General features: G+C 38.2%; 1 protein-coding gene across 6 annotated transcripts in view; it reads right to left on the minus strand.

Annotated features, from left to right (window-relative positions):
• The window catches only part of LTBP1 (latent transforming growth factor beta binding protein 1), a 315320-nt gene that overhangs the window by 77435 nt on the left and 211941 nt on the right, over positions 1–25944 (minus strand). For 5 of the 6 annotated variants that reach the window (XM_026649615.2, XM_026649614.2, XM_026649611.2 and 2 more), the window contains 7 exons: positions 25116–25241; positions 22896–23021; positions 16412–16531; positions 12316–12438; positions 10283–10405; positions 7025–7147; positions 3811–3936 (listed from right to left, as the gene is read on the minus strand). In XM_026649615.2, coding sequence (XP_026505400.1) covers positions 3811–3936; positions 7025–7147; positions 10283–10405; positions 12316–12438; positions 16412–16531; positions 22896–23021; positions 25116–25241 — 867 coding nt within the window. The remainder of the gene's footprint in view (positions 1–3810; positions 3937–7024; positions 7148–10282; positions 10406–12315; positions 12439–16411; positions 16532–22895; positions 23022–25115; positions 25242–25944) is intronic. The other variant, XM_026649613.2, reaches the window with a different exon arrangement.

Below are 25944 nucleotides of genomic sequence, written 5' to 3' on the forward strand. Positions count from 1 at the left end.
CAGAGAGGGGAGATGCTGGGGGCGGGGTGTCCCAGAAGAGGCACTGGGGTGGCGCTGGGGACAGAATTGAGAGTTGCCAGGACCAGAGGAGAGGCTTAGGTATCAGGGCAGGGCTGCTGCTTAGCACCGAGGATGCTGCCATGACTTATTGCTGCCGAAGCTGGCCGACAGTCGGCTTGGGAAGAACCTTTGCAAGAATCTCAACAAGCTCAATGGAAAGCTAATGAGTCCCCCAATGTTACTTCCAAGAGTCTCCTTATTAGGTAACTCTGTCAAGCCTGATCACCAGATTCAGCTCCTGGGAAGGGGGCAGTGATGGAATACCACAAAGGTTTGATTTACTCCTTGGAAGAGGGTAGAGTCTACACAGCTGTGCAGTTTACTTTGGCCAATAGCCATAAAGACTCAAGACCAGGATTAAACCACACAAGCTCCTTAATCATCTTACGTTGTTGTTTTTAACTTTCCAGAAAACATCTGAACTTGTAAGAAAACAACCCAGAGAGATGGAAAATCTTCTTTCCACATTACTAAAGGCAGCTAAATCCAGCAAAATGTCCTTGGTCCCTACTCTGATGATATAAACAGCTATTCTCGTTCACTTATCTAGAAGTAAAATTCACAAAGGCAACTAGTGTGAAGAACAGTAGCTTCCGCAGCTGGAAGCCACATCCTCTTACAGTACCTGGAATGTTATAGGTTTTTTTTTTTTTAATTTTATGTGAAACAGAATTCTGAAAATTATGGACATACAAAAACCAGAACTGAAGTGATTGGTGTCTGCTTGAAAGCTTTTTTCAGTTTTAGATCTTTACATTTTTATTATTTTTTAAAATTAAAATGATTGCATACAGCAGCCAATTATAAATGAAAAGGATTATTACTGCTTCAGGAGACTATAAGCAGCCTTGCTTAGTCAAGTTATTAAAGTACATTTCCCAATGTCAAATATACTGCCTGATCTGTATCCCATATACACCACCAGTTACCTGTGAATCATGGTTAAGGGGTTTTGCACTTTTTATTTTACCCTCCATTGTCTATAAATATTATTTAGATGCCTGGATATAAATCTTCTGATTTCATCTTTTTCTATTTGGTTAAAAATCTGTCTCTCTTTTTGTTTGTAATTAAGATTAACTTTGTACACATAACCATCATCATGAATGATGCCACCACATCTCTGGGAATAGTGCTGGTTAATTAACTGGCACAGACCCAGTCAGACTGCCTCATTGTTTTTGTGGGACCCTAAAACTAGTAGCTACTGCTTTTGTTTAGTTGAGGTGGTTGTTTAATTCGGGCATTGCCTAACTTTTTGAGTGTTTGACTTTGCAACCTTGATAATGTTCCTTTAACATAGAGTTTTGTTTTGTTCTTGTGGTATAGAGTGTTTAGTTTAAACCTTTCTGACTTCTTCCTTATGCTCTACAGTGAGGAAGACACCTACTATAGTGTTCTTGTTTAGAAACTGAAGACATTTAACCCTTTCCCTGCTAAACACTGGATGGAGTCTATATATCCTGCACAATTTTACATGAATAATTTTAGCAGTCTGGATTCTGGGAGAACTTTGAAGTATTCTCATTGTTTGAGATCATAAAAATGCATCCTACCCCCAGAACGCTTCAGATCCACTGTCTCTTCTCTACTTGACAAGGCTATTCTAATGGCAGGAAAAGCATGGCTCTTTCAGTTCATGCTACTATTAATTACTGAGCACTGACAAGATGGTTGGTGCCATACCAGTTCTAAATATTTGACTCCCATCTCTTCATGGTAGTACAGCAATATCCCATTGCCAACAGCATATTTGGCTTTATTAGCTATTACTACAGCAGGTATATTATATGCTAGACAAAAATTACTTCAATTTCCCCCCCTGGTATATCTTTCACAAGGTGCGGGGAATGAATACAGTAACCAAGCAGGAGGTCTCCACATACCCTCTCCACTGCAGAGAAGGTCTTTGTACCAGCCCTGAGTAGACTGATGGGGTGAGGTTTATAGAGGTGGCACCATGTGTAAATAAGCTTACATGGGTTAATTGGCCTCCAACACTAACATTTGGAGTGGAGAAGCTGGTTGGGTGTCTGAAGTCCATCTCCTCTAGTTTCCAACACAAAGCTGCTTATAACTCTATCCAGTATTTCTGCTATTCGTGCATTTTCTAGAACTGCTTCTCAAGATGCCTGCTGGTTTTTTTGTGTTTGTTTGTTTGCATTGTTTAATTTTGGTTTTATTCCTCTTGAATCGTTGTTATATGTTTCACAATATTTCTGGACTGAATAGTCCATGTATCTATATGAATGTCCATTCTTAATCTGGTTGGTGGAACTTTTACTTTTTGCTTTGTTGATGGCAAAAATAATGTTTTCTGTGTATTATGGATCATAAATCTCTTTTTTTAAATTTGCCGTAAGGACAGTAGAGCAGCACCACTGGCAAGTGTGTGCTTTCAATCTGCAACAGGACACTTTCTTATGTTGGAGCCAAACAAAAACCCCAAGTGCACCTCATCTGCAAACTTTCCATGCCTGTGGTTGAGGTTTCTCACCATTGTTATTACTGGAACTGTTTTTACTACCATTTATGAAAAAGATCTACATATGTGTGTGTGCGTGCATGTGAGAAGGGGAGGGAGAAAAAGAGGGGGATGTATGAGTTTGGTTTAAAATTGAAAATTCTAATTTGAAGAACTATTTATTTGTAGCTCTGAAAAGAAATTTTAAAATGTCTAAAACACTAAGACAGGATTTTAAAATAGCCTCATGCAAACAGAAATTAACCATGATTTCCAATTTGATTTATTTCTACTGCAGGAATATTTTCTCCATGTCTGTATTTTTAAACATATTACAAACAGGGTTTTATTGTTTCAAATAGAGCAATCAGAACATTAAAAAGTTAAGGTTTGACTGCTAAAAGATTTGAGAAGCCCTAAATTAAAGGTGCCTAAACTTTGTAGCAATAATGGTCACACTTAAAACTTGCCAAGAGTCTGAATACCCCCTCTAATTTATGTGCATTTTGTGACCAATTCTCTCCTTCCACCCCCACCATGGGATTTTAAAATAAAGGAAACATTTTCCAGCTATGAATAGTTTCCCCACTTTACAGCTGTGTGTCTTCTTGCTTCTCCCTCACCTTTTTCCATTTCTTTATTCTATTCTCTCTCTCTCCTTCCATCTCTCTCTTTCCTTTTTCAATTAAATCCCCCACACATTGCAGTTTAATTTATTAAATATTATAAAGCATTAAGGTTGCACAGTTAGTCACCAAAAGACAAGAAAAGCAGAAGTTGAGTTTCTAACATTCACTCAGTCTTGCTGCTTGTTCTGTACATTTCATACTATACATTTTATGACATGAACAGTAATATTAAGCTACATGTTTACCAGAAAAACAAGAATATAAAACACCAAATACTTTATATGCAAGGTTGCTATATTAATGTTGGTTTTGGAATCTTACAGCCAAATTGTGACCATCTTATTTACCCAATTAGTTTCATACAATCAATGGGATTACTTACATGAGTAAGAATCTGGCCTTTAATTTTTGCATTTCTTAACTTCTTGTGACTAACTATGCACAGTCAATATTGCATTAGCATAGCATCTAATACTTAGTTCTCTAGATTCTCTTTAAAAAATTTAACGCAGCTTTAGGTGCTTCAAATGAGGAAGACGACAGCTTTTATGTTGTTTGAAATGTTTTTAGCAACATAAGCACTTAAACTACCTGAAATCATTTCTGTGGCATATGGCTACAGGGTGAAATTCACTTTGGTATCACTACTCATCTCACCTTCACATGTTTGGCCATCTGTAGAAACTGAAAAGCCTTGCTCACAAATGCAAAGGAAAGAACCATCTGTATTTAGGCATTCCCCATGTGGCAAACAGAGTTCAGATCCTTCACATTCATTGATATCTGGAAAATACAGAGCAGAGTTGTAAAATGTTTTAAACTCCTCTCTCTAATATTGCTTTTGCAGTTGATTCCAATGTGCATTAGTGTTTGGCATATTGCCACAACCTATTTACATTGGTTAATGATGGTCAGTTAAACTGTCAAAATGTATGTGAGGAATGCTGATACCTGTTAGCAGAAGTATGCGTCAGTTGTCATACATGATCCGTTTTCAGCCATGGGTGAAAGTGCTAAATCAGTAAGAGTATGTTTACTAGAGTGAAGGGTCAGATTTTCTGTGGTGCTGAACAGAAGTTTGGCAGAGAGGGAGGGGCTGCCAGGAAGCCAGTAATTACACCACTCTGACCCCAAGCACAGGTTAGAGCAGCATATGGAACTAACTTCCACCAGCTAAGCAGATGCTAAGGGCCAATATGTCAGCTAAGCACAGACAGAGAGTACATTCTGGTCTAGCCATGCTCCCTTCACTTGACTCCCAATGAGGCTAAGTGGAGGATGGGGAGTGGTGCAGAGGTTAGCTACATCAGCTCTGCACTAGCTGACGACTCCCTTGTGTCAGGAGGGGAATTCTCAGATGGCCCAATCTGACTGCTTTCTGGCCCCTCTGTGCTGCTCAAGTGGCACAAAAGGCCCAGAAACCCAGCCGAGCTTTTGGTACACGATCTTGACAGCAGAGTTTGGAAGATTACATTGTTTCCAATAAGATGATTTTCTACACACTGCAGCCAAAAAGCATCTTTAGAATTTGGGCATGTTCTCAAGATGTCGGTGCATACGGAGCAGTCAAGCACTGCTCAGTTTTCACAAGTAAAGATATTTTTTCTGCCTGCCTGCCCTGCAAACTTAACCTGGAATTAGAAAATCAACTCTTTGTTCTTTCTGGATCAAGCATCATCAACGATAAAAATTTCTGCAGCCAGAACTTAGTCAATAATTCTGTTGATGATGCGTGAGCCAGAATAGAAATCAGCTCAACATTCTGGAGCAGTGTTTCTCAATCCATAGCCCGCGGGCTGCTTACGGCCCAATCAGCATGCATCTGTGACCCATCTGACATCCTCAGGGCCAGACAGGTAGTATAAATACTCTTGTGTGGGTGCAGGCCACAAAACATATAGAAAGCTGTATATGCGGCCCACAATGTAAATAGGTTGAGAAACCCTGTTCTGGAGTCCCGTTGGTTGTGGAGCGTAACTAGGGGTAAAAAGTAGTAATATATATTTTAGTCAGCAAAGTAAGCAGATGGCTAAATACATACAAAGATCGGGTCTGTTGATTAAGAAGTTGCCATTTTTACATAGTCACTTTTCAGACTATAAAAGACAGGTTTCAGAGTAGCAGCCGTGTTAGTCTGTATCTGCAAAAAGAACAGGAGTTCTTGTGGCACCTTAGAGACTAACAAATTTGTTAGTCTCTAAGGTGCCACAAGTACTCCTGTTCTTTTTGCAGACTATAAATGTACTTTTAGATTTTGCTCTACAAAACACTCAAAAAAATTCAGGTAAGTCACCCAAATAAGCCCTACCTTGAGGTCAACCACAAACTGTGAAATTACCTGACCCATCTACCACAAAGGTTCTTCTGATCAGTGACCACAAAAAATATAAATCCTTACACTTAACTAGTGAGAGGCAGGTGTCTTTTGAAAGTATTGTGCAGGTTTCCTTTGAGGATGAGGAGTGATAGGTTAGATAAAGATTGATTGCTTTGTGAAATGTGTGCACAGTGGGAGTTTAAATTCATTACTCTGCTAGACATTAAAAAACATGGACTGAACAGACACTGGATTTATGGTTTATTGCAACAATCTAACACTAATCCCCTTTTTGTCCTAGGACTGCAGAGGTGTTAACAGGCCACTCTACCTTGAATGATTCCTTAAATATGTGCTAACTACTTATGCTAAACAATCTATTACACCTTGCATTTTGCTGTGATGCTGGGAGTGCCACAAGGACTCCTAGTTGTTTTTGCTGATACAGACTAACACGGCTACCCCTCTGAAATAAATAGCACAGTCATTTCACGTTTCACTACAATTACATATTGCACAAATTATAGAAGTGTCTTTAGACACATAGTTAGCATATCTCCTAATCCATGGACATAACACTCTAAGACCAATGTTCAATATACCACTCAAAATCTACAAGTACATTGTTGTCTCCAAATGTAAGATATTCACAACCCAAATATGAACTTCCTAAAGCTCTTATGAAAAAAAATGAGTAAGGTAAAATGAACTATTACTAGTGGTAAGGTACAGTATCTTTGGAAAGTAAGTTGTCCCTAGTTATAGGCTGGGGATGTCTTAAAGCTGTTAGAAAAAATCTTAGAAACCAAAATAAATGCTTCCAAAGATAGTACAAAGGGAACAAAATGAAAATGGAAGGTTAATAGTGTTATAGGGGCAGAGTTAAGGTAGGTTTTTTTGAGTGATCTTAACCGTGTATTTGCATACTTTCAAATGTTTTGGAGTGTTTTCGCTAAGTGGCACTTAATCTTTGACTATCAAGACTTTCAAACATTTATGTTCTTTGAGGAAAAAAAATTTCAATAGTATTCTATCTGAAGGGATAAATCCTTTCAGCCTTAATTGCTGGCTAATAATTGTTTTGCCTGTGAATATTTATTGTCTCTGTCAAGTGGAACTATTAATTATAACAAGATACAAAACAAATATACCCAATTGTGTAGTCTTATTTTTCATTTATTTTCCTGTTGTATTTTTTAAATCTTGTTCTTAACAGATCTACAACATTGACAAAAATGGTATAAAATGATTTGTTGTAATTTTCAGCACAACCTGTGCTATCAAAATGAATCTCTCTCAGGACTTGGGAAGACACAACAACTCTAACCCTATGTTAGTTTATAAAGAATTCCTACCTCATGATATGAAGGCTGAGACTATGCCTATTGGAACAGTTTTTCAAAGTATAGGGAAGCCTGCCTGTGGCACAGCAGATAATTGTTTATAGCAAGAAGAGAAGGATAAGAAGGTGCTTGTAATCCTGTTGATTTGGGATTCTCTTTTATACTATAATTTATAACATTCATCAGATATCTTAACCGAATCAGACTATACCTTGACATCCCCTGTTGGCCATCTGCTGGAAGCCATCTGGACAAGTGCACTCATAAGAACCTTCAGTATTAATGCAGTTTCCTCTAAGGCAAATATCACTGTCTTGAAGGCATTCATTAATGTCTGAAATCAAACCATTGCCAAAAAAATTAGACAATTTCAAAACTGAATAAACTCTTAAAAGTGACATATTTAATACTGGTATATCAACTTGAGGTAACAGCTTATATTTACTATATTTAAATAAAAATAACAATTTTTAAATGTAGCGTGTATCTAATTACCCTGCCAACACATTCACACCTCAGATTTTTCCCCTTATAGTTCTATACAGCGTTAAAGTTTGAATTTATACATTCTTCATTCTTAGCAAGAATGCCTACACAATGGTGATTGTAATGCTGACTGAGACAACTCCCTTCCTCTATACGCAAGAGACAATTATACAAAATTCTCCCCCATTTCCATGTGAACTGTGGGGCTATTGCACTACAAGCAACTTCAATGGTTTAGAAACCTAAAGCAGGTGCACATTTAGAAAACACGAACTCCACAGTGATACAAATACAGATTCTGATGTACATGCAACGCAAACACTATGATGCTTCTGCAACATTAGTTCCATGACATGCAAACAATACAAACTAATCTACTGTCATTCAATAGGATGCTGTAGTCTCACTCAAAGTAGTTTTTATAAATGAACGCTGCCCAGGTTATGTAATCTGTTCCACGTGGATATGTAGGATTTTTATGCTTTCTGCATAAATTGTACGAACTATGTTGCCTGGTTACCTTTTGTAAATTGAGTTGCATTCACGCTTTGGTACTTTCTGAACCTGTGTGTTTTGGACACTAGTGGGCCATCATGCAAACTTTTATAAACTGGAAACGATATTAAGAATTCACACTCAGGTCCACATTGTCTGCAAGTATAATTCAACATAGCTCCACTGAAGTCAATACAGCTATATCGATTTACACTAGTGGACTGATCCAAAGCCCTTGAAGTCAATGGAAAGACTTCCATTGAATTAAATAGGCTTTGGGATAAGGTCTCAGCTGAGAATCAGGGCCTCAACCACTGTGAAATTAATATGATGGTAGCAGCTGAAATGATACACTGATAAATGCAAGGAGGCAATAAATCAGCTATTTTGTTATAGGACTATATGAAGAAGTGATTATAGCAAAAATGCTTACATTACATGAATACTATATTTCACTACTGCAAGGGAAGCCATTTAATGTTTTATGATTGTGCCTCACTAATTTTAGGGGAAAACGGAAAGTAAAAGAAAATAAAGTAGAAAAAAAACAGTATATAGGCTACAGGAAGATAGGATTTTCTTTGATACACAAAATAAACAGCTTTATGTGATTGATTTTTATTATTCTGACCTTTTATGCATGACTTTTTAGCAGACCAAAATGATGCCGCCTTTTCCATTTGGACATGAACCCAATAAAAAAACATAAGGTTTTCTGATCTTTGGATTTAATCTTTTTTTTTTTTAAGAGCTTTCTTGCATATGTGAAAGTTTTTATTTCAGATAAAATTGCACTTAATGATGATGACGTTATGTGAACTCTTGATAAACATATTTGATTTCACATGAATGTGTTTTATATTTATATTATATTTTCAACTGAAAAAATGATGGTTTATTTAAATGGTAATTAACTTTGACTGAGAGCAAGTGAAAAAATTAACTCCCTTGCACTGAATAAATGCCAAACCCCACAAAAAGATAATGTTTTCTGCCAAATTCATTCAAAGTGAAATTTTATTAATCCTAACATACTACACAAACCCCCCTTCTTCTATTGTAACTGTTCATAGTTCCTATGATCAGAGTGCAAGAACCCAAAGAAATAGAGCTTTTTTTCTTTGATTTCTTAAAACATCAGATTCTATGAATTGCAAGAGAAGCTGGCATCCTAGTCTGTGAAGAGAAGATAATAATAAATGGAGATATACCTATTTCATAGAACTGGAAGGGACCCTGAAAGGTCATTGAGGCCAGTCCCGCCTTCACTAGCAGGACCAAGTACTGATTTTGCCCCAGATCCCTAAGTGGCCCCCTCAAGGATTGAACTCACAACCCTGGGTTTAGTAGGCCAATGCTCAAACCACTGAGCTATCCCTTCCCCTCCCCCCCCCGACTACCTACCTGGGCTACTCTTCCCCCACCAACAGAGGTACTGAATCATTGTGGAGATGGTATCTTCCTTTTTCTCTGCATGTCTTATTTGATTCTAGCCCCTGAACAAAATTTCCCAAAGCTCCTTCATGTGCAATCTTGTTCTATACATGAAACTTAAAGATCTAGGAGTTGTATGTGAAGAAGCGTTGGGAGGACTCTGGCCCTCCTTGTGTCTGTGTCTACTCCAAAGTGAAACCATCTTTTCTCTAAAATAACCCGGAACAACTGTTCTTGAAGCCTGGAGAGAGCCCCCTTGGGCTGAAGGTTTTCTTGAGATGAAGCTCATATAAGAATGTCAAGAAGCAATGAGAATAAGCAAGGACAGAGAATATACCTGAATTATTGTATTAGTTTGCTAATATCAGGCCCGAAATCTTATTTGGGATATCACCAAAAGATCGGAAGATCATTTCCTACAGCACAACATATCTTCTGGGATTTTGCTGTGTATTTTTTATTTATTCTGTTTTGTACAATTGTTGTGTAAATTGCACTTCTGAGACAGAGCAGGCTGCTGAGCCCCAGAAGGATTCACCTCTGGGGAAGGGCAGGTAGCATTTACACTGCTTTCCTCTCCAGGGGTACTACCACTGGGCTCCACAGGAGCTAAGCCAGGCCACCCTGCCAGTGCTTCTGTCTGGGGTTGTGGTGGTTGGCTGCAGTCCCCCAAACCAGCCACAGAAGCAGCTGTAACCCAGACAGCCCCCTAGGTGGACTTTCCATGATGGCAGAAGCATTTGTAACCAGGGATGAATACTGCCCTCTGTTTTAGAATTTGAGCAAGGAGGAGATTTCCTTACTCAAAAAAAAATCAAATTATTCTCCTCACCTTCCTGTTGGAGCCATAGGTGCAGGTGACAGGAATTCTGTGGGTGAGAATACATAAGATATGTGGTGGTATAGATAGAGACCATCAATGGGATAGTAAAGAATTGAGAAGAGGAGGAGAAAAACATCTTCCTTTTCCATCCTCAGAAGTGGCTGTGCCTATGGTTGGAATACTCAAGATCTCATTGAAAAAATCCATAAGTAGTTTAAGTTACATACATACCTTCACATTGGTCTCCCATAGATGATAATGTGTAACCTTGGCTACAAATACATCTGAAAGACCCATCCGTGTTTCTGCAATTCCCATTTGTGCAGAGATGATGGTGTTGGCATTCATCTATATCTATGAATGAAAAGAAAATGTGTAGCTAAAAAAGAAAACAGTAATGCCATGCTTCTGAAAATGCCTGTTTTGAAGCACAAGGTATCCACATCCCACTCAAACAAAACTGAAGAGTCAAAAGAAAATCACTCTTCTTTTGGTTTGGTTTACTAACAAATAGGTAAGTTCAAAATAGTATTAGATGAAACCTCAGCCTAAGACTTCTCCTCTGACTTGGCTTTATTTAGGGTTCTCTCTCTCAATACCCATTTGTCCTTCATGCGCGCGCACACACACGCTTTGCCTGAGGGCTTCTTCCACCTCCCACATAGCTGGCTGAGGTAATGAGCCAGCTGGCCCATTGTGTCAGCAAAACACACAAAACAATTTCCAACAGAATCACCACAGGGTGTGATTTTCAGGCAAACACTGGCAGGCTGTTATACTGTCAAATTTTACATAAAGATTAGATTTTCTTATTTAAACAGTTGCTCTATATTAGAATTAATCCTGTAACTATGATGAGTCAAATGTCTCTCTTTGCTACTATAGCCACTGCTAATCCCTCAGTGCTTAGAGTGATCTCTTCAGTTCTCACAAACTTAAGCGGGGTCAGCCCAGGTCAACATTTGGATTTGGATAGGATACTCCAAATAGGATAGGACTCTGCAGGAAGTGGTATTGCTGATTCAGAAGGTAGCACATGTTCCTATGAGTCAGTACCGAACCATTACCACAGAGTGATGTTAGGGAGCCATGTGTTACTGGAGCACTGTGGTCTTTAATGCTTGTCTAAACTAGGAAAAAAGGTGTTTTTAAAAAATTGCATTAGCTAACAAGTTTTAATTTGGTTGTGTTTAAAAATGTTTTAGCACCTACTATTGACAGGCTTTAACATCTTTAAAAAGATGTTAACTGGTTGTGGTCCACCCTAGCAGCGGGGGATCAAAATTGGTTTTGATTAAACAGAGATATATCCATTTCATATCTGCCAACAGCAATGTGATGTGCATGGATAGACCACTGTGAAACGATGTGGTGGATTCTCCATCACTTTCAGTCTTTGAATCAAGACTGGATGTCCCTCTAAAAGATATGGTATAGCTCAAAAAGACGTGATGGACTTGATGCAGAAATTACTGGGGTGAGGTTCTTTGGACTGTGTTATACGGGAGGTCAGATGAGATAAACATAATGTCCCTTTGGCTTTAACATTTATGAACCTCCACTGACTTAATTGACTGGCTAGTGTCTAGACACATGCACCACGTTGCAGGATCAGGTCCTTATTTTAGAGGTGTGCATTTCAGGAAAGGCCAACTTTCCATGTATGCCTAACTTAGTAAATGTGTTTTTCCATAAAGGGTTCTGAGGACATAGTCTAGCTTTGCCTAAATATTTCCTCTGAACTCAGACTGTCTTGCCTCCTGAGCCACTCCTCCAAGCCCCCTCAATCTTCCCCTAAAATTTGTTTAAGTTTGACAGGAAATCTGAAATAAATTATCATTAATAAATATTATTCCTTTTACAATAGTACCAAGAAGTCCCACTGTCCCATAGGTATTGTATAAATGTGTAATAAAAAGATGATTGAGGGACAGATCCTCAGGTTACTCCCTGCTTCCACAGCAAGTCCCTAAAACAGCTACATGAGTTTATTTGTTAGACTATTAGATTGATACTCTTAGATATCATAATGTTTTATAATATATGTTAAAAAGTATACAGAATGCACAACAAGGCCAAGTTAGCACAGAAACTTTAGCTCTTGAATCTTCTGACTTGTTTAAGTTTTAACTATGCAGGATTTACATTGCACATTTTGTTGTTTTGCATTAATAGTTATTTTGTAAAGCATTTGGGGTCCTACTGGATGCAAAATGCTATAGAATCATTAGATGAATTATTCTGAGTTTTAGCCACATTCCTACCTTCACACTGGTCCCCTGCTGCAGACAGTTTATACCCTTGGCTACAAGTACATCTGAAAGATCCCTCGATGTTTTCACAATGTCCATTTGTACAGAGATTGCCATACTGACATTCATCTATATCTGTGAATACAAAGAAAGCATGAATATATATATATGCATTAGTTCCTATCTACATGGGCTTTCAATAGAATGGTATTTAAATTGTGTGTGAACATGGATCCAATTAAACTGGGTCCTGAAATGATTTGGCCAGCCATTCTGGATCAGCCAAAGTTTGTCCAAATCATACTTAAAAAATCTAATCCAGTATAGATTAGAACACTTTTTTTGTTAAACACATGGATCTAAAATTTCTTGATCCCTGAACTGCATTCTAGCCTAGGCTGGTGAACAGTTTTAAAGCACGGTTCTACCATGAGTTAGCTATGTCCACACTATCCTTATCTACACTAATCTTTTTTCCCCTTAATTTGCTCATTGTTGCTTACACTGGTGCAGCTTGAGTGTAGATCAGGTGTCACCAAGTGCTGGCATTTTTACTCCTGTATTCTACAAACCTAATCCTAGCAAGCACAGACAACACTGTTAAAAATGCTAGTGGTTGCCAGTGTCTTGCAAATACTAGCACTCCCCCCATTGCTATTGTGGGAAACATTCAGGAAAAATGTCAAAACTTATTTTACCCAAAAATGTGGAGTGGAATTGGGTGGCTGAAATTTTCAACTGTTTGTTAATAACCAACCTGTCCTCGTGACAATTTTTGAAGAAATGTTTGACACAATAGGTAGCAACATCATTGCCAAAAATAGTATCATACAAGTAAAAAGAAATGTAGAAGACATGATGAATATATTGAATTCAACTGGAAAATGATAGCTAGAGATAGATATTATATTGCTGATGCTGTTGAAATTTTGAAAGAACACCAGAAAACACTGGAGAAAGAGAACTAAAGACAATTGCATGCAGTGGAGAAACAGATGGAGCAAGCACTTACTCCACTCTGTTATATATCACGCAATGTTCTCAATCCAATTACAAAATTAGGTGTCTAAATACAAATGATGGGGTTGGCACTGTGACTTGGGCATCTGCTAATCATCCATCAATCCTGCCCACCATAATAACATTTCAGGAAATGAGGAGAACCGTTAAAAAAAATAAGGAATTATTAGTAAAGTGAACAACTGTACTAGGGGGAATTGCTGGCTATATAGATATAGAATTCACAGCAATGATAAACCAGCTTTTCTCCTTCAGTAGCTGTAGTGTAGCAAGTGTAGAGAGAACATTTTCTAGGCCTGGACTAATTTATTCTAAGTTAGAAAACTCATTTGGTGTAAAGAAAGCAAGAAAATCAATGGACAAAATCCAGGTGGCATATGAAGACACAGTATTTGAGAAAATTTCTCAATGCTGTTTCTGTCATTTATTCAATCATTTTACTGAAATTTGCTTCAACTTTATAATAAAAATCAATAGTTTGTAACTAATCACATCAGCAATTTTGATTTCAATGTATAATAGATTTTTTTTAAATGGAAAGAAAAAGATTAAAATTGGTGATTATAATCAAGTTTTTTTTAAATTAACAATTGATTCAAATTGCATTTATTTAAATCAATCCACCTAGGCTCCAGGACTGATTATTGCAATTCCCAAACCTTGTATCAATGAGACAAGGTGCGTATGGTAATATCTTTTATTGGACCAAATTCTGTTGGTGAAAGATACAAGCTTTCAAGTTTACACCAGGTATCTCTACGTTGCAATTAGACATGGTGGCTGGCCTGTGCCAGCTGACTCAAGCTTGCGGAGGTAGGCTGCAGACAGAGCTCTGCAACCCTCCCATCTTGCAGGGTCCTAGAGCCCGGGCTCCAGCCCGAGCCCAAATGTCTACACCACAATTAAACAGCCTCTTAGTCTGAGCCCCACAAGCCTGAGTCAGCTGGCATGGGCCAATTGCAGGTTGCCACAGAGCTCTCCTTCATGTCTGGGAAAGGTACCTAGAGTGTCACAGCTAAATACAACACGGAATAAATTTTGAATTAACACATGTTGCAAGAGACCATTCTTGCAAGGTAACTTGGGCAGCTAACACCTCTACAGTCACAGTACAAAGGAGGATAAGTGGGTTACCGATTGCTGTAATGAGCCATAAGTCCAGTGTCTTTATTAAGCCCATGATTTTTGGTATCTTGCAGAGTTATGAATTTAAGTTTCCAGGCTCATCTTTTGAAGGTGCTGTGCAGATTTCCTTTGAGGATGAGATGTGATTTTCAATTTCAGCCCATAAGTTTTTGATGTCCCTATCCCACACAGTTCCTAATGCTGTATACATGTAAACCTACCTTAATTTAAAATGAAATGATATGATTACCTTTCATAAAACAGGGGAGGATATAATTTGTACTGTTAAAGAGCACTGGGATTGTTGGAATTTGTTTCCCAAGGGATCACTTAAAAGGAGTGCAGGAATGGAGAACAAGAATTGGGAAAAGAACTACAGAAGACTGACTTGCAGAGGGAAACTACAGAATGGCAATTGGTATGAAGGTTCATCAAGAATCTGACCAATGGGCTGAATGCAAAAGGGACTCTCAAGTTTGCCTATAAATACCTTCACTAATATAGTAGGATGGATTTTTGCCACATTGTTTAAAGGGTACTTTATTATATAGCTACAGAGTTGAGTTAAGAAGGAAAAATCTGTCCCCATTAGACCTACTAAAGTTCATGTGGATAATTTTGAATGGAATTCAAGTCCAGGATAAGCAGAAAATGAAGACTGATCATATCACGAAAAGTGTGGATGTATTGCCTTGGTTGTATGTGGTTTAGAATTTTATATGAAACAAGAGAAAAGGAAAGAGTACTTTGCATGCCTTTAATAAAAGATTATATATGACTTCAGCAATTCAAAACAGAGATTTATTGCTTGGAGCAAGCAGTTAAGTTTGTGACCCTGGGCTGAGTAATGCAGTGATTTAACATTTCTGCTTGCACTTCTAATAATCTGGCTGGCAAAATGAAAAATGTAAGTGATGTAATTCTGGGACTGCACTAGACTACTGGTATTTTGAACTGGGTTATCTCTGTAAAGCTATTTCTGTGGTGGTATAAAAATCAAGCCTGTTAGAAAATATGCACTCTTCCTAGACCACCTTTGAAGCCGTATATTCAACTGTACTATATATAAAAAAGGAATATATAAAAAAGTCAACCTTTTACTTCCCAAATAATAAATGGAAATCTTGTGTTGTAGAAAGAGTCCCAAATCATTGCACAAAATACAGTGTGTGTATGCATATATGTACACACGCCCATGCACGCGCGCGCATGCGCACGCGCACACACACACAAATCACTTCCGTCACAACTGAAATGCAATCATGCCTCAATTAATCCAGCAGGTGGTACTCTCAGCTCCAGAAGACAAGTACCACTGTACAATTATTACACAACACCTCTGACTGCCCTTTGCTATCAGTTTCAGAAATAGATGTCACGGTCCTTGAAAAAAGGAAGGCAAACAACTGGGGAAAAAAACAGTAATAGGGAGTGTGAAAAATCTATCATAAAACCTGAGCTAAAAATGATCCTTATTGAATGGCTGTGAAACTGTTAGAGGTGTGCTGAATGGTTTGCTGGAAATACTAATAATTAAGAGATGTTGTCAGTGTGCTTTGTGAACCAGTATCTGAATTTTCTTCAACAGCACGCCATTCACACTGAAGTATTATAGCTATCTCAAGTTTTTCCACTTGCTTACTAACCTTAACAATGGCATTCTAGCATATCACTAATTTTAAAATCTCTTAAATTTTAAAATTCCATATTTTCATATTTCCAAAATTCCACTTTCACATCTCATGATACTTACATCCTAAATTTAATTTTCATTGCTCTATAGTGAGGAAACCTTGTCTGACTCCCTCTCTCTCCAAGACCAGAAATCATTTTGAAATCTTACCTACCTTCAGTTTCTATTTCAGCAACAATAGGAGGCCTTTTTGGCACATTTCCATTAACACCACAGTCTCTCAGAACACAAATGTAACAATATTTGGGATACAAACACTACAGAACATACCATGGCACTGTCCATTCCAGCCTCTGAATCCATCTGTGCAAGGAACGCATTGGTAAGAGCCAGGACCATTAATGCATTGTTCATCTGGACAAATACTTTGGGTCAGGCATTCGTCAATATCTTTAAAAATAAGAAAATCTAGGTCGGAATCATAACAGGCTGTTGAAGAACAAACTAGTCTGATTATTGTAACTGCATTTATCTATCCAGTTGTGTATTTTGAACCAGATTCTCAGATGGTGCATATCAGGATAGCTCTACTGAAGTCAGCAGACCAGATCCTTCTCGTCTGGTGTAAGTCAGCCCTGTTCCATTGAAGTCAAAGGAGCCCTACAGATTTATACCAGCTGTGGATCAGATCTTTTATTTATAAATTGATTAAAGATACAAGGGTAATCACTTGTGGCTTCACAATTAAATTCTGGAGTTGCTGACAGTGGTTCCGTAGTGAAGGACATATCAAGCGTTTGGCTTTGATGGGACCTGACTACCTCTGTGTAGCTCAGCCCATTTGCCATTTAAATAAACTAAACATGGGAAATGTTCCTTGAGGTGACCTTGAATTTCTGAGGGTATTATGAGCATTAAAAATGTTCCTGGGGTGAAATATAAACCTGCAAAAACCCTTCTTTAGAGAAATTTGGGTGAATCTCATCTGTTTTCAGCACCCCCAGCTAACGAACTCCAGCCACTCTTAGGACCTTGTAGAGGCTTGTCTCACCAGCACTGCAGGTCTCACTGTACCTCCAGCTTCCCTAACTAATGTGAGATTTGTTGAGAGCTTGAGGAGGGGGCATAGAGGTGGGAAATTGAGGCTCCCCTAGGCCCTTTTGTATGCAGAATTATAGGGCAGATAAGTTGTGGGAGGACTAGGAACGCAGGCAGTGTGAGTGGCAATCGAAGACATGGGTGGATAATGGAGGGCTATTGCGTCTAAGAAGAGGGTGTGTGTGACTGAACAACCCCATGAGGCTGCAGAAAAGCTTCTGGCAATGTATGGGGTAGGTGGGTGCATCAGCACAGATTCCACTCTGATGGTCTAGCTCAGTCACATCAGAGCAGGGAGCTTATGTCTAAACCTCAGAGCTCTCATTGACAGTCTCTCCAGCTCCACAAATAACTCCCTTCCACATTAAAAAAAAAAAAAGAACACCACGCTACTCACCATACACACACTTTTACACACAAAAAGCTAAAGTAACAGACTCTTAAAGTTGCAAAGTCAAGCATTCAAAAGCTAGGAAATGTCAGAATTAAGGTTGCCGGTGCAGCCTTAATTCCACTCCCTTGTGCATATGCCTTATTCTACTAGTCTTTAATTACATGACCACATACTATTTTTTCCACAGGTCTCCTGCGTCATCCAATGAACAGGATGCATTTAATCTCCCAGCTCCTAGTCCCTCCTATCCCCAGACCCCATGTCCCAATCAAATCCGCACACCATACTTCTGCCCAGCTCTTGTCCCCCCTATATTCAAGACAAGCTGTTTCTTACTCTATCGTGCCCAGGCATAAGCAGTGGGAGTACTGAAAGCGCTGCTCTCAGTTCTGGTGCCCAGTGCCACAGTGGTTCCCAGGAGCCTGAAGAAGCAACTACAGGGAAAGTACTGCTCTTCCCCTACCTCCCTGGGTTGGAACATTATCAGTGCAGATCAATCTTCAGAGAATTCAGCAACCAAACTCTAACAATTCTCTACTGAGCATGTGCAAATGGCAATTTTTCAAAGGCTTAGAACTTGACCAAATTTGGGTAGGTTTTCATGAGAACAGCAAAAGGCACATCCCTGACACAAAGACCACCCCTTGCCAAATTTCAAGCCTTTGCTCCAAAACATGGAGGCACAAGAGCTTCTGAAGGAAATGGCTGTAAGACTTTTTTTTTTTTTTTTTTTTTAAACATGGGCAAAATAATATATTTCCCTCTAAACTTGTTCTCAGGAACAGCTGGACCATTTTTGTGAAAAATTTCCAAAAAACCTGAGCTTGAGGAAGATATGCAGCATGGAAAATGTCTGCCCATATAGTTAAAGTCGGGCAAAGTTATAAGAAACTGACAACAGGATCTTATAATGGGAAGTGTCAGGCAACCTTAACTATAAGCGGCAATACCAGCTCCACCTATGATAATATTACACTTTAATTCTGAACTCAGCAATAGTAACTTGTATGTACTCTTAAAATATGACCACTGGGTAAGTTCTAGATCTATTATATGTGCTTGTGTGGGTGTGTAAAGTCTGAAGTAAGGTGTGGTGTTATAGTGAATGATTTGCAAGTAGTGTGTGCAGTGTGTGTGTGTGTGTGGTGGGGGGTTGTGTGGGAAGTGGAAGGGAGTTATTTGTGGAGCTGCAGAATCTGTCAGAATGGTAAATGTCATGTGTGGGTGTAATGATGTGGTGAAAATGGTTCCCTTAACATGTCATTTCCTTGGTTTGAAGGGTTAGCGTGGGAGGGTTTTTCCCTTAAGCAACCTTAACTAGTTTTCAATGTAGAATTTGTTTGTAGGAATTATATGCATTATATAATGGGAAGCTATTGTCTCAAATCTGGGAGAATAAGAAACTTGATACACTGGAGTGAATGTTTTGAAACAATTACTAATATAACAGAAAATAACGGATGGTTCAGACTAGAAGGAGGAGTTCTTTAACAAAACCCACAGCAGCAAATCTATTTGCTGCTATCACTGGATGCTGCTGTGAATGTCTGTATGTAAAGTCTCCTACAGGAAAGTTGCTAAACACATTGTAAAAGGAGGACAGATAGAAGAAATGATGATGGGCACGATCTTGCAAGACACTGAGCAAAATACTCATATCTTCAACTCCCACTGAAGTCAATGAGCACTGAGGGTGCTCAATATTTTGAACCCTAGAAGCAGTCTCAACTCCCCTTGTCTGTGATAAATTTAATCTCAAAGTGATGTATCGAAAGATAAAATAATGAAAAAATTAATCATAAGTTAAGAGAACATTTTATTTTCAGAACCATGCAAGGACTCTAATAATCTTATTTCCCCCCATCTTTAGCACACAATATAAATAATCCAACTATGATTCTCTCATCCGCCCCTGCCCAGAAAGAACACTTAAAAAACTATGCAAGGACCATCCCAGAGCTAGATTTAAAAACAAAACAAAACAAAACCCTGGCCAATGGGATTGAGGAGCCTGCGAGACAAGCTCACACTTCCAGGTTTTGAACATCCCAGTCCCAGTCCCATGAATTTAACTGGAATGGCTTCTCCAAGAGAAGTAACTGATTGGTATCCACTGGTAAAGACACTACAAATGAACTAACTGTCTCTCCACTCAGCTTGTGTTTGGATTGGATTTATAATCAGGTCTGAGCTTCTTCTCTGAAGCACAGGGCCAAACAAAACAAACACGTTTTGCATGTGTTTCTGCTTGGACCCATTTACAAATACTGCCCTACAATCAGTATTTTCTTAAATTTCTTCTAATAAACACAGTTCTTCCTTCATTGCTCAGCCAACGTAGCACTATCATGTAAATATGTACATTTTATTTTAAAAATCTCAAATGACTTCATCTCAATTTGGAATCTTTTTGTTGTCAGTAAAAAAAACAAAACAAAAAAAGGTTTTCTTTAAATGCTACCCCTGAGCAACCCTGATTTACTAATATGCTCACTTCATAATTTCTGATGTATAATGGTGAAAATCTTCATGACCTACATTTTTAAAAGTGCATGCACAAAAGTACAATTAAGCTTGCTTGTTTGTACACAAGCCCTTCACTTGTGCATCCATACTGGTTGTTGGATAGGAGTCCTTTTCAAAATCTGGATCAATATGTCTTATGCCAGAATAAACTAGCCTAGGACAGCCTGTCCCACAGCAGGTGATGAGGATCATTTCAAACAAATACAAAAACAATGAAAAATACTTTGAACTGTGTTCTAAAAAAACATTTCAAAGTCATCCTAAGTCACTCAAAAGAATACATGGTGCTGGATTGCTAACAGTTTATGGGTTATTGAAACGCAGACAAGGCAATCAGGATCCTACAGAATACATGGTATTTTGTGTCTGTTTAATTATTATAGAAATATGTTAACAATTTTCTTCTATGCTCAGTAATTTAGATTGAAGTACAAATGAGTATATATTTAAAATAGAATAATTGACTGGTTTTAATTCACTGAATATCAAATCAATGTTGAAGAGGTTAGGAAAAAAATCCTACAAAACACACACCAGAGAAAAATTCACGCCAAAAAGAAAAGGTACACATTTTTTAGGTCAGATGTGCTGGGACTTCTCTCTTATTCTATGATATGACAGTGTCTGGTGGCAGCTTTATATTCCAAACAGCAAATGTATCCCTTTGTTCATTTTTTGTTGTTACACAAATATAAAACATTAAAGATGAGCCTTATGTGGACAGAGTTTTTATAGATGAACTTCTGTTAGCCTGGAGTCTAAGTATTGCCCAAATTATCACCCATCACAGAATTGCAAAAGAAGAGCTTTACTTTTGTTGTTGTTGTATTTATTCTTCCATAATGGGATGTGTTATTTAATATTTTTATCAAATATCCAAAAGTTAAACATAAACATGATCAAATTTGCTATATGAAAATTAGAGGGGTATGAAATACTCAGAAAGACAGACTTAAAGTAAACTGGAGAAATTAGAAACACTAGTCTGGAAACAACAGGGGAAGATTCAATACTAACATACGGCTATTAACTTGCCAGTGGTTTGGCTTGCTTAATTTCATTGCCATACTTCTACTACTGTAGAGTCAGAACTCTCCGACACATTGGCCTGTCCTTTCATTCAGCATCCGCTGTCTCAACATTCACATTTATATGAGCCAATTGTATTTACACAGAGGCCTTCCCCACAGATGTGAGGTCTCAAACCTTCAACAAAATCTGAGAAGTGGGGTAGGGGGAGAAACCAAAAGGTGCACATAAGCTTAAATTCATCATCAAATAACCAACATACGTAATATATGAATTTCCCACATTCTTTCTCGTATGTTTGCCAGACAGAAAAGAAGTAGAGAATTACAAAAGAAAATGTTAATGTTCAACTTAAGAAGAGCTATTTAACAAACACTGGAGAATAATATGTTAGAAACATTGTGGGACAGATCTTGCTTTCAGCTGCACTGGTGTAAATCCAGAAAAACTATTCCCAGATCCTCAAAGGTACTTAGGTGCCTAACTCCCATTGACTTCAATAGGAATTAAGCACCGAAATACTTTTGAGGACCTGGTCCTCTGTGTTCCTTGGAGTTCTCTGCATTACACTCCATCAGGGTGATCTGCCCCTTTAAGGGCCAGGATGCAGCCAGCCCTGTTCTGGAAAGGAGCAGTGTCCGGTGATTGGGTCTGATAGTTACCAGCTTGGTGATGCAGATGTGGGCCCTAGCTCCATAAAGGAGCCTGGGTCCAGGAGCGTGATGGGAGAATACTCTCCTGTACTGCAGAAGAGGACTGTGAGGGGATGAGAGCCCCTGCAAACTGCTCTTCCCCTCTGTCTCCACAGCTGGCTGAAGGTTCTGACCACCAAATTGCAGGAGACTGGCGGGCGGGGGTACAGTCTCATGTTGAGACCAGAACTATTACTTTATGTTGTCAGGCCACATTTCCTTTTTTATGTTGGACAAAAAACAGAGCCCTGAGGCAAGGGGTATGAGTTGATCTGGATGTGGCTAGTTATTTTTCCCAGGCTGGTGATCAAATCCAACAGCCTATACATACTTTGTTGGAAGATAACCAGAGAAGGTCAGATCCACAGCTATGTGGAGTCACCTGCAATTTTCCTATGCAAAGGGAATAGAGAAGAGGGCACAAGAGCTTTGGGTGCAACTGAAGCCTCAGGGAGAAGTGGAGAAAAGAGTGATCAAGGCAATGTATAAATATTACATGAATAGTGTGTTCACACTGTGGGGCTTACAGATGGCAAGAAGGGACAGTTGGGTAATTCCAAGGAAAGCTGTGAAAAAGCAGATTGTTCTGCCAAATTTGGGACAGTTGAGAGGTAAGGAGTTGTTTTGTAATTTTTTTTAAATATCTCACCCTTCAGCCAATCAGTTAGGGGGGAAAATAAAAAAAAATATCAGGGAGAATCTTGATTTCATACCTGCAAAAAGCAACAACTTTAAAAATAAATAAATGTCAACACTCAATGTGGTTAACCATGTCCCTCTGTAGCTATACACATAAAACACCTTGGAGCCGGGTTTGGTTTTTTTTGCCCGCTTTCTAATAAATATGTCATGAAGAAAACATTATATTGACCTCGTAGGCCCCCATCCTCCAAGGTATTTAGGCCCCAAACGGACATTGATTTTGAGGATCTGGGCTTTAGGGCCTGATTCAATGCTCATTGAGGTCAAAGGGAGTATTTTCAATTACTTCAATTAACTTTGGCTTAGGCTCTTAATGATCAGTTTTAAAATTATTATTCTCATCATCGTTTTAATAAAGAAGAGCAGTGGTTACCAATGCATTCTGTTCCTTCTTCATTGGCCATGAATCCTGCTTGGCAAATGCACAGGAAACTCCCTTCTGTATTTTCACAGTGCCCAAGGGAGCATAGATGGGGAGTCTGAACACACTCATTGATATCTGTTTAAGAAATAAAAATATAAGGATATTGAAAAATGTAACATAATTGGTCATGACTCTTTTCCCCACTCCACCCAACGAATATGTGCCTTTGAAAAGACAGGGCTTGTAATGAGTTTAACTATTTGAAAGCCTTTGTTCTCTTAAAGAGCCTCAAGAAGCATATATCAAATAGTTGTAGATGGAAAAATCATGCTTACTGGCTTAAGCTATATGAGTACTGAAATTGCTTGAAGACTAAATAGTGGACACACTTCAAATCTTTAAAATTTCCATTTGCAAGTAATTAATGCTACAACAGTATTTGTGGTACTCCCCATATTAAGCATTGGCATTGCTACAAGCATAGAACAGTATAAAGCTAGACAAAATTATAAGAATTTTAAATCATCATTATTCTAGGTGTATTTGTATAAAATATATTTAAATAGTATTAGCACCAGTCAGTAGAGGTATTATTTTTGAGTAGTTATTGACTTTCTGATAAAGTAAAAATGAATAATGGAACATTTGAAAATATAATATTATCAAAATGTAAACATTACTGTGTTCATTCAGTATTACAGTTGAAATTTTGTTTACACAGAAGTCAGGAACTTGATTCCTGATTTAGTTGTGACTCTGATCATCTGCTGTAATTCACAGGCAGCCTTTTGTATTTTTGTATATGGTGTAACTTTAATCCCTTAATATAAGTAAAATATGGCTCAACTATAGTTGCTGTGGGCAACTACAGGTCTGTACTTCTGGCTCCTGGACATGTAAAATCTCACCAATAAAACTGCATTAATAGAATGTTTGCATATATAACCTTATTTATTATTTTTAAAGAAAAAAATGCAGAGAAAGAACTGATTGATCCTTCAAATACACTCTATGGGCCAAATTATGCTCCAAGTTACTATCATGTGGACCCACTGTTATCAGTGCTGTTGCACAATTGTAAGCGAAGACGTAAGGTATACTCAGCGTGGTGGGTTGGACTAGATCAGTGATTCTCAACCAGGGGTACGCAGAGGTTTTCCAGGGGGTACATCAACTCATCTAGATATTTGCCTAGTTTTACAATAGGCTACATAAAAAACACTAGTGAAGTCAGTACAAACTAAAATTTCATACCGGCAATGACTTGTTTATACTGCTTTATATATTATATACTGAAATGTAAGTACAATATTTATATTCCAATTGATTTATTTTATTATATGGTAAAAATTGGAAAGTAAGCAATTTTTCAGTAATAGTGTGTTGTGACACTTCTGTATTTTTATGTCTGATTCTGTGAGCAAATAGTTTTTAAGTGAGGTGAAACTTGGGGGTACTCAAGACAAATCAGACTCCTGAAAGGGGTACAGTAGTCTGGAAAGGTTGAGAGCCACTGCCCTAGAGCACAAGGTCTACATCTTCATAGCAGCCATACAATGTAAGACATCCCAAAGAGGGCAGGAAAGGTGCCAGGGTAACTGCTTCCTACTCAACCCACTCCTCATTAGCCAGCAGAAGAAAGTCAACTGCACTTTCAGAAGGATAGTATCAGCAAAACAGTCCAATATGCACTGGGGATATCTGAGAGAGATTCTGTTTCCCTGAGGCAGGATCCCTCCCAGAGCACCTCATGGGGTGGCGTGATCTTGCGCCTCCCAAAATGCAGACTAGTGCCTCCAAAGCATGATTGTACCCATAAGTAAAATAGATTTTGACATTCACCAGGCTCTACATATTTATCACACACTTGGACTGTCAAACTCACACTCATTGAGACAGGTCAGACAAGTTAAAATGGTTTCCTGCTTATTGCCCTCAACTCCTAGTGACTTCAGTGAGACCTTTCATGAGCACTAAATTCACACACACGAAACTTTTTTTTAAAAATTCCATTCATCTTTGACTGGCTGAAAGGTTCACTAGAGCCTGCTTTTGGTGAATATTGCTTTATATATAAAAATTACATTTTTGTGTAGTTTTGGCATGTCCAGAAGAGGATTTCTACATATACATATGGTATACATAGCACCTTGCAGGAACAAGGTATTCTATATTTGAAAATGCTTCATACAGTTATTACTTTAGATTATTGAAAAAGTTCTTTCATACCAGAGCATTTTGTCTGTTGATCATTCAGCTTGTACCCATCATAGCAGATGCAGGTGTATCCCACAGGCAAATTAACGCAGTGTCCTGCTCCACAGATATCAGGGTTCACTGTGCACTCATTGATTTCTATATACACACACACAGAAAAAAATTATTACAAACTATCTTAAATATTTCAGTAAATGGGTGATATTCAGTATTCCAGCTAAAAGGAGAGAGAGCCTGAAATCAGTTGTGACCACACTGATCGGTCCAATTATCCTGAGTGACTAACAGACCTACGGTCAGTTGATTCTTCCACCGCCCCTTCCTACCCTCCCCCCCACATAGAAGTCAAGTGGGTGCATATGCAAATCAAAAGTGAAGATAGAGTAAAATGAAAATAATCATAGATGTTAAACTGTTAGCTGTAGCAGATTACAGCATTATTTTCACAGACTGTAGTTTTTAGCAATATCACAGCAGGTTGTCTAAAAACACACATTTCCTAATTAGGTGAAATATAGATTTGGCTACTTTATTATAAGCAGTATGACAACTCGGTTAAATATGAGGATTTTTTTTTGTAGGCATCTCACAATATCAATCTCATTTTAAATTTCAAAACATTCTGTCGTAGAATGTAGTTTCATTAGTTTTGTCCTTAAACTTAATGTAATGCCTCTTTACCAACCTTGCCAGTCTAGGACTCAGGATTTTTGCTGTTAAAATGGTGTTCAAATGGAAACCTTTCAAGTCATAAAGAGAAGGAGGAAAGGTAAAAAAGCTTTGAAAAACTATTGAAAAGGATTGAGCACTAGTGTGTTACATGAAAGAATGTTATCTATGG

Source organism: Terrapene carolina, unplaced genomic scaffold, assembly GCF_002925995.2.
Source record: "Terrapene carolina triunguis isolate 2854851 unplaced genomic scaffold, T_m_triunguis-2.0 Scaffold85, whole genome shotgun sequence".
Classification (NCBI taxonomy): Eukaryota; Metazoa; Chordata; order Testudines; family Emydidae; genus Terrapene; species Terrapene triunguis.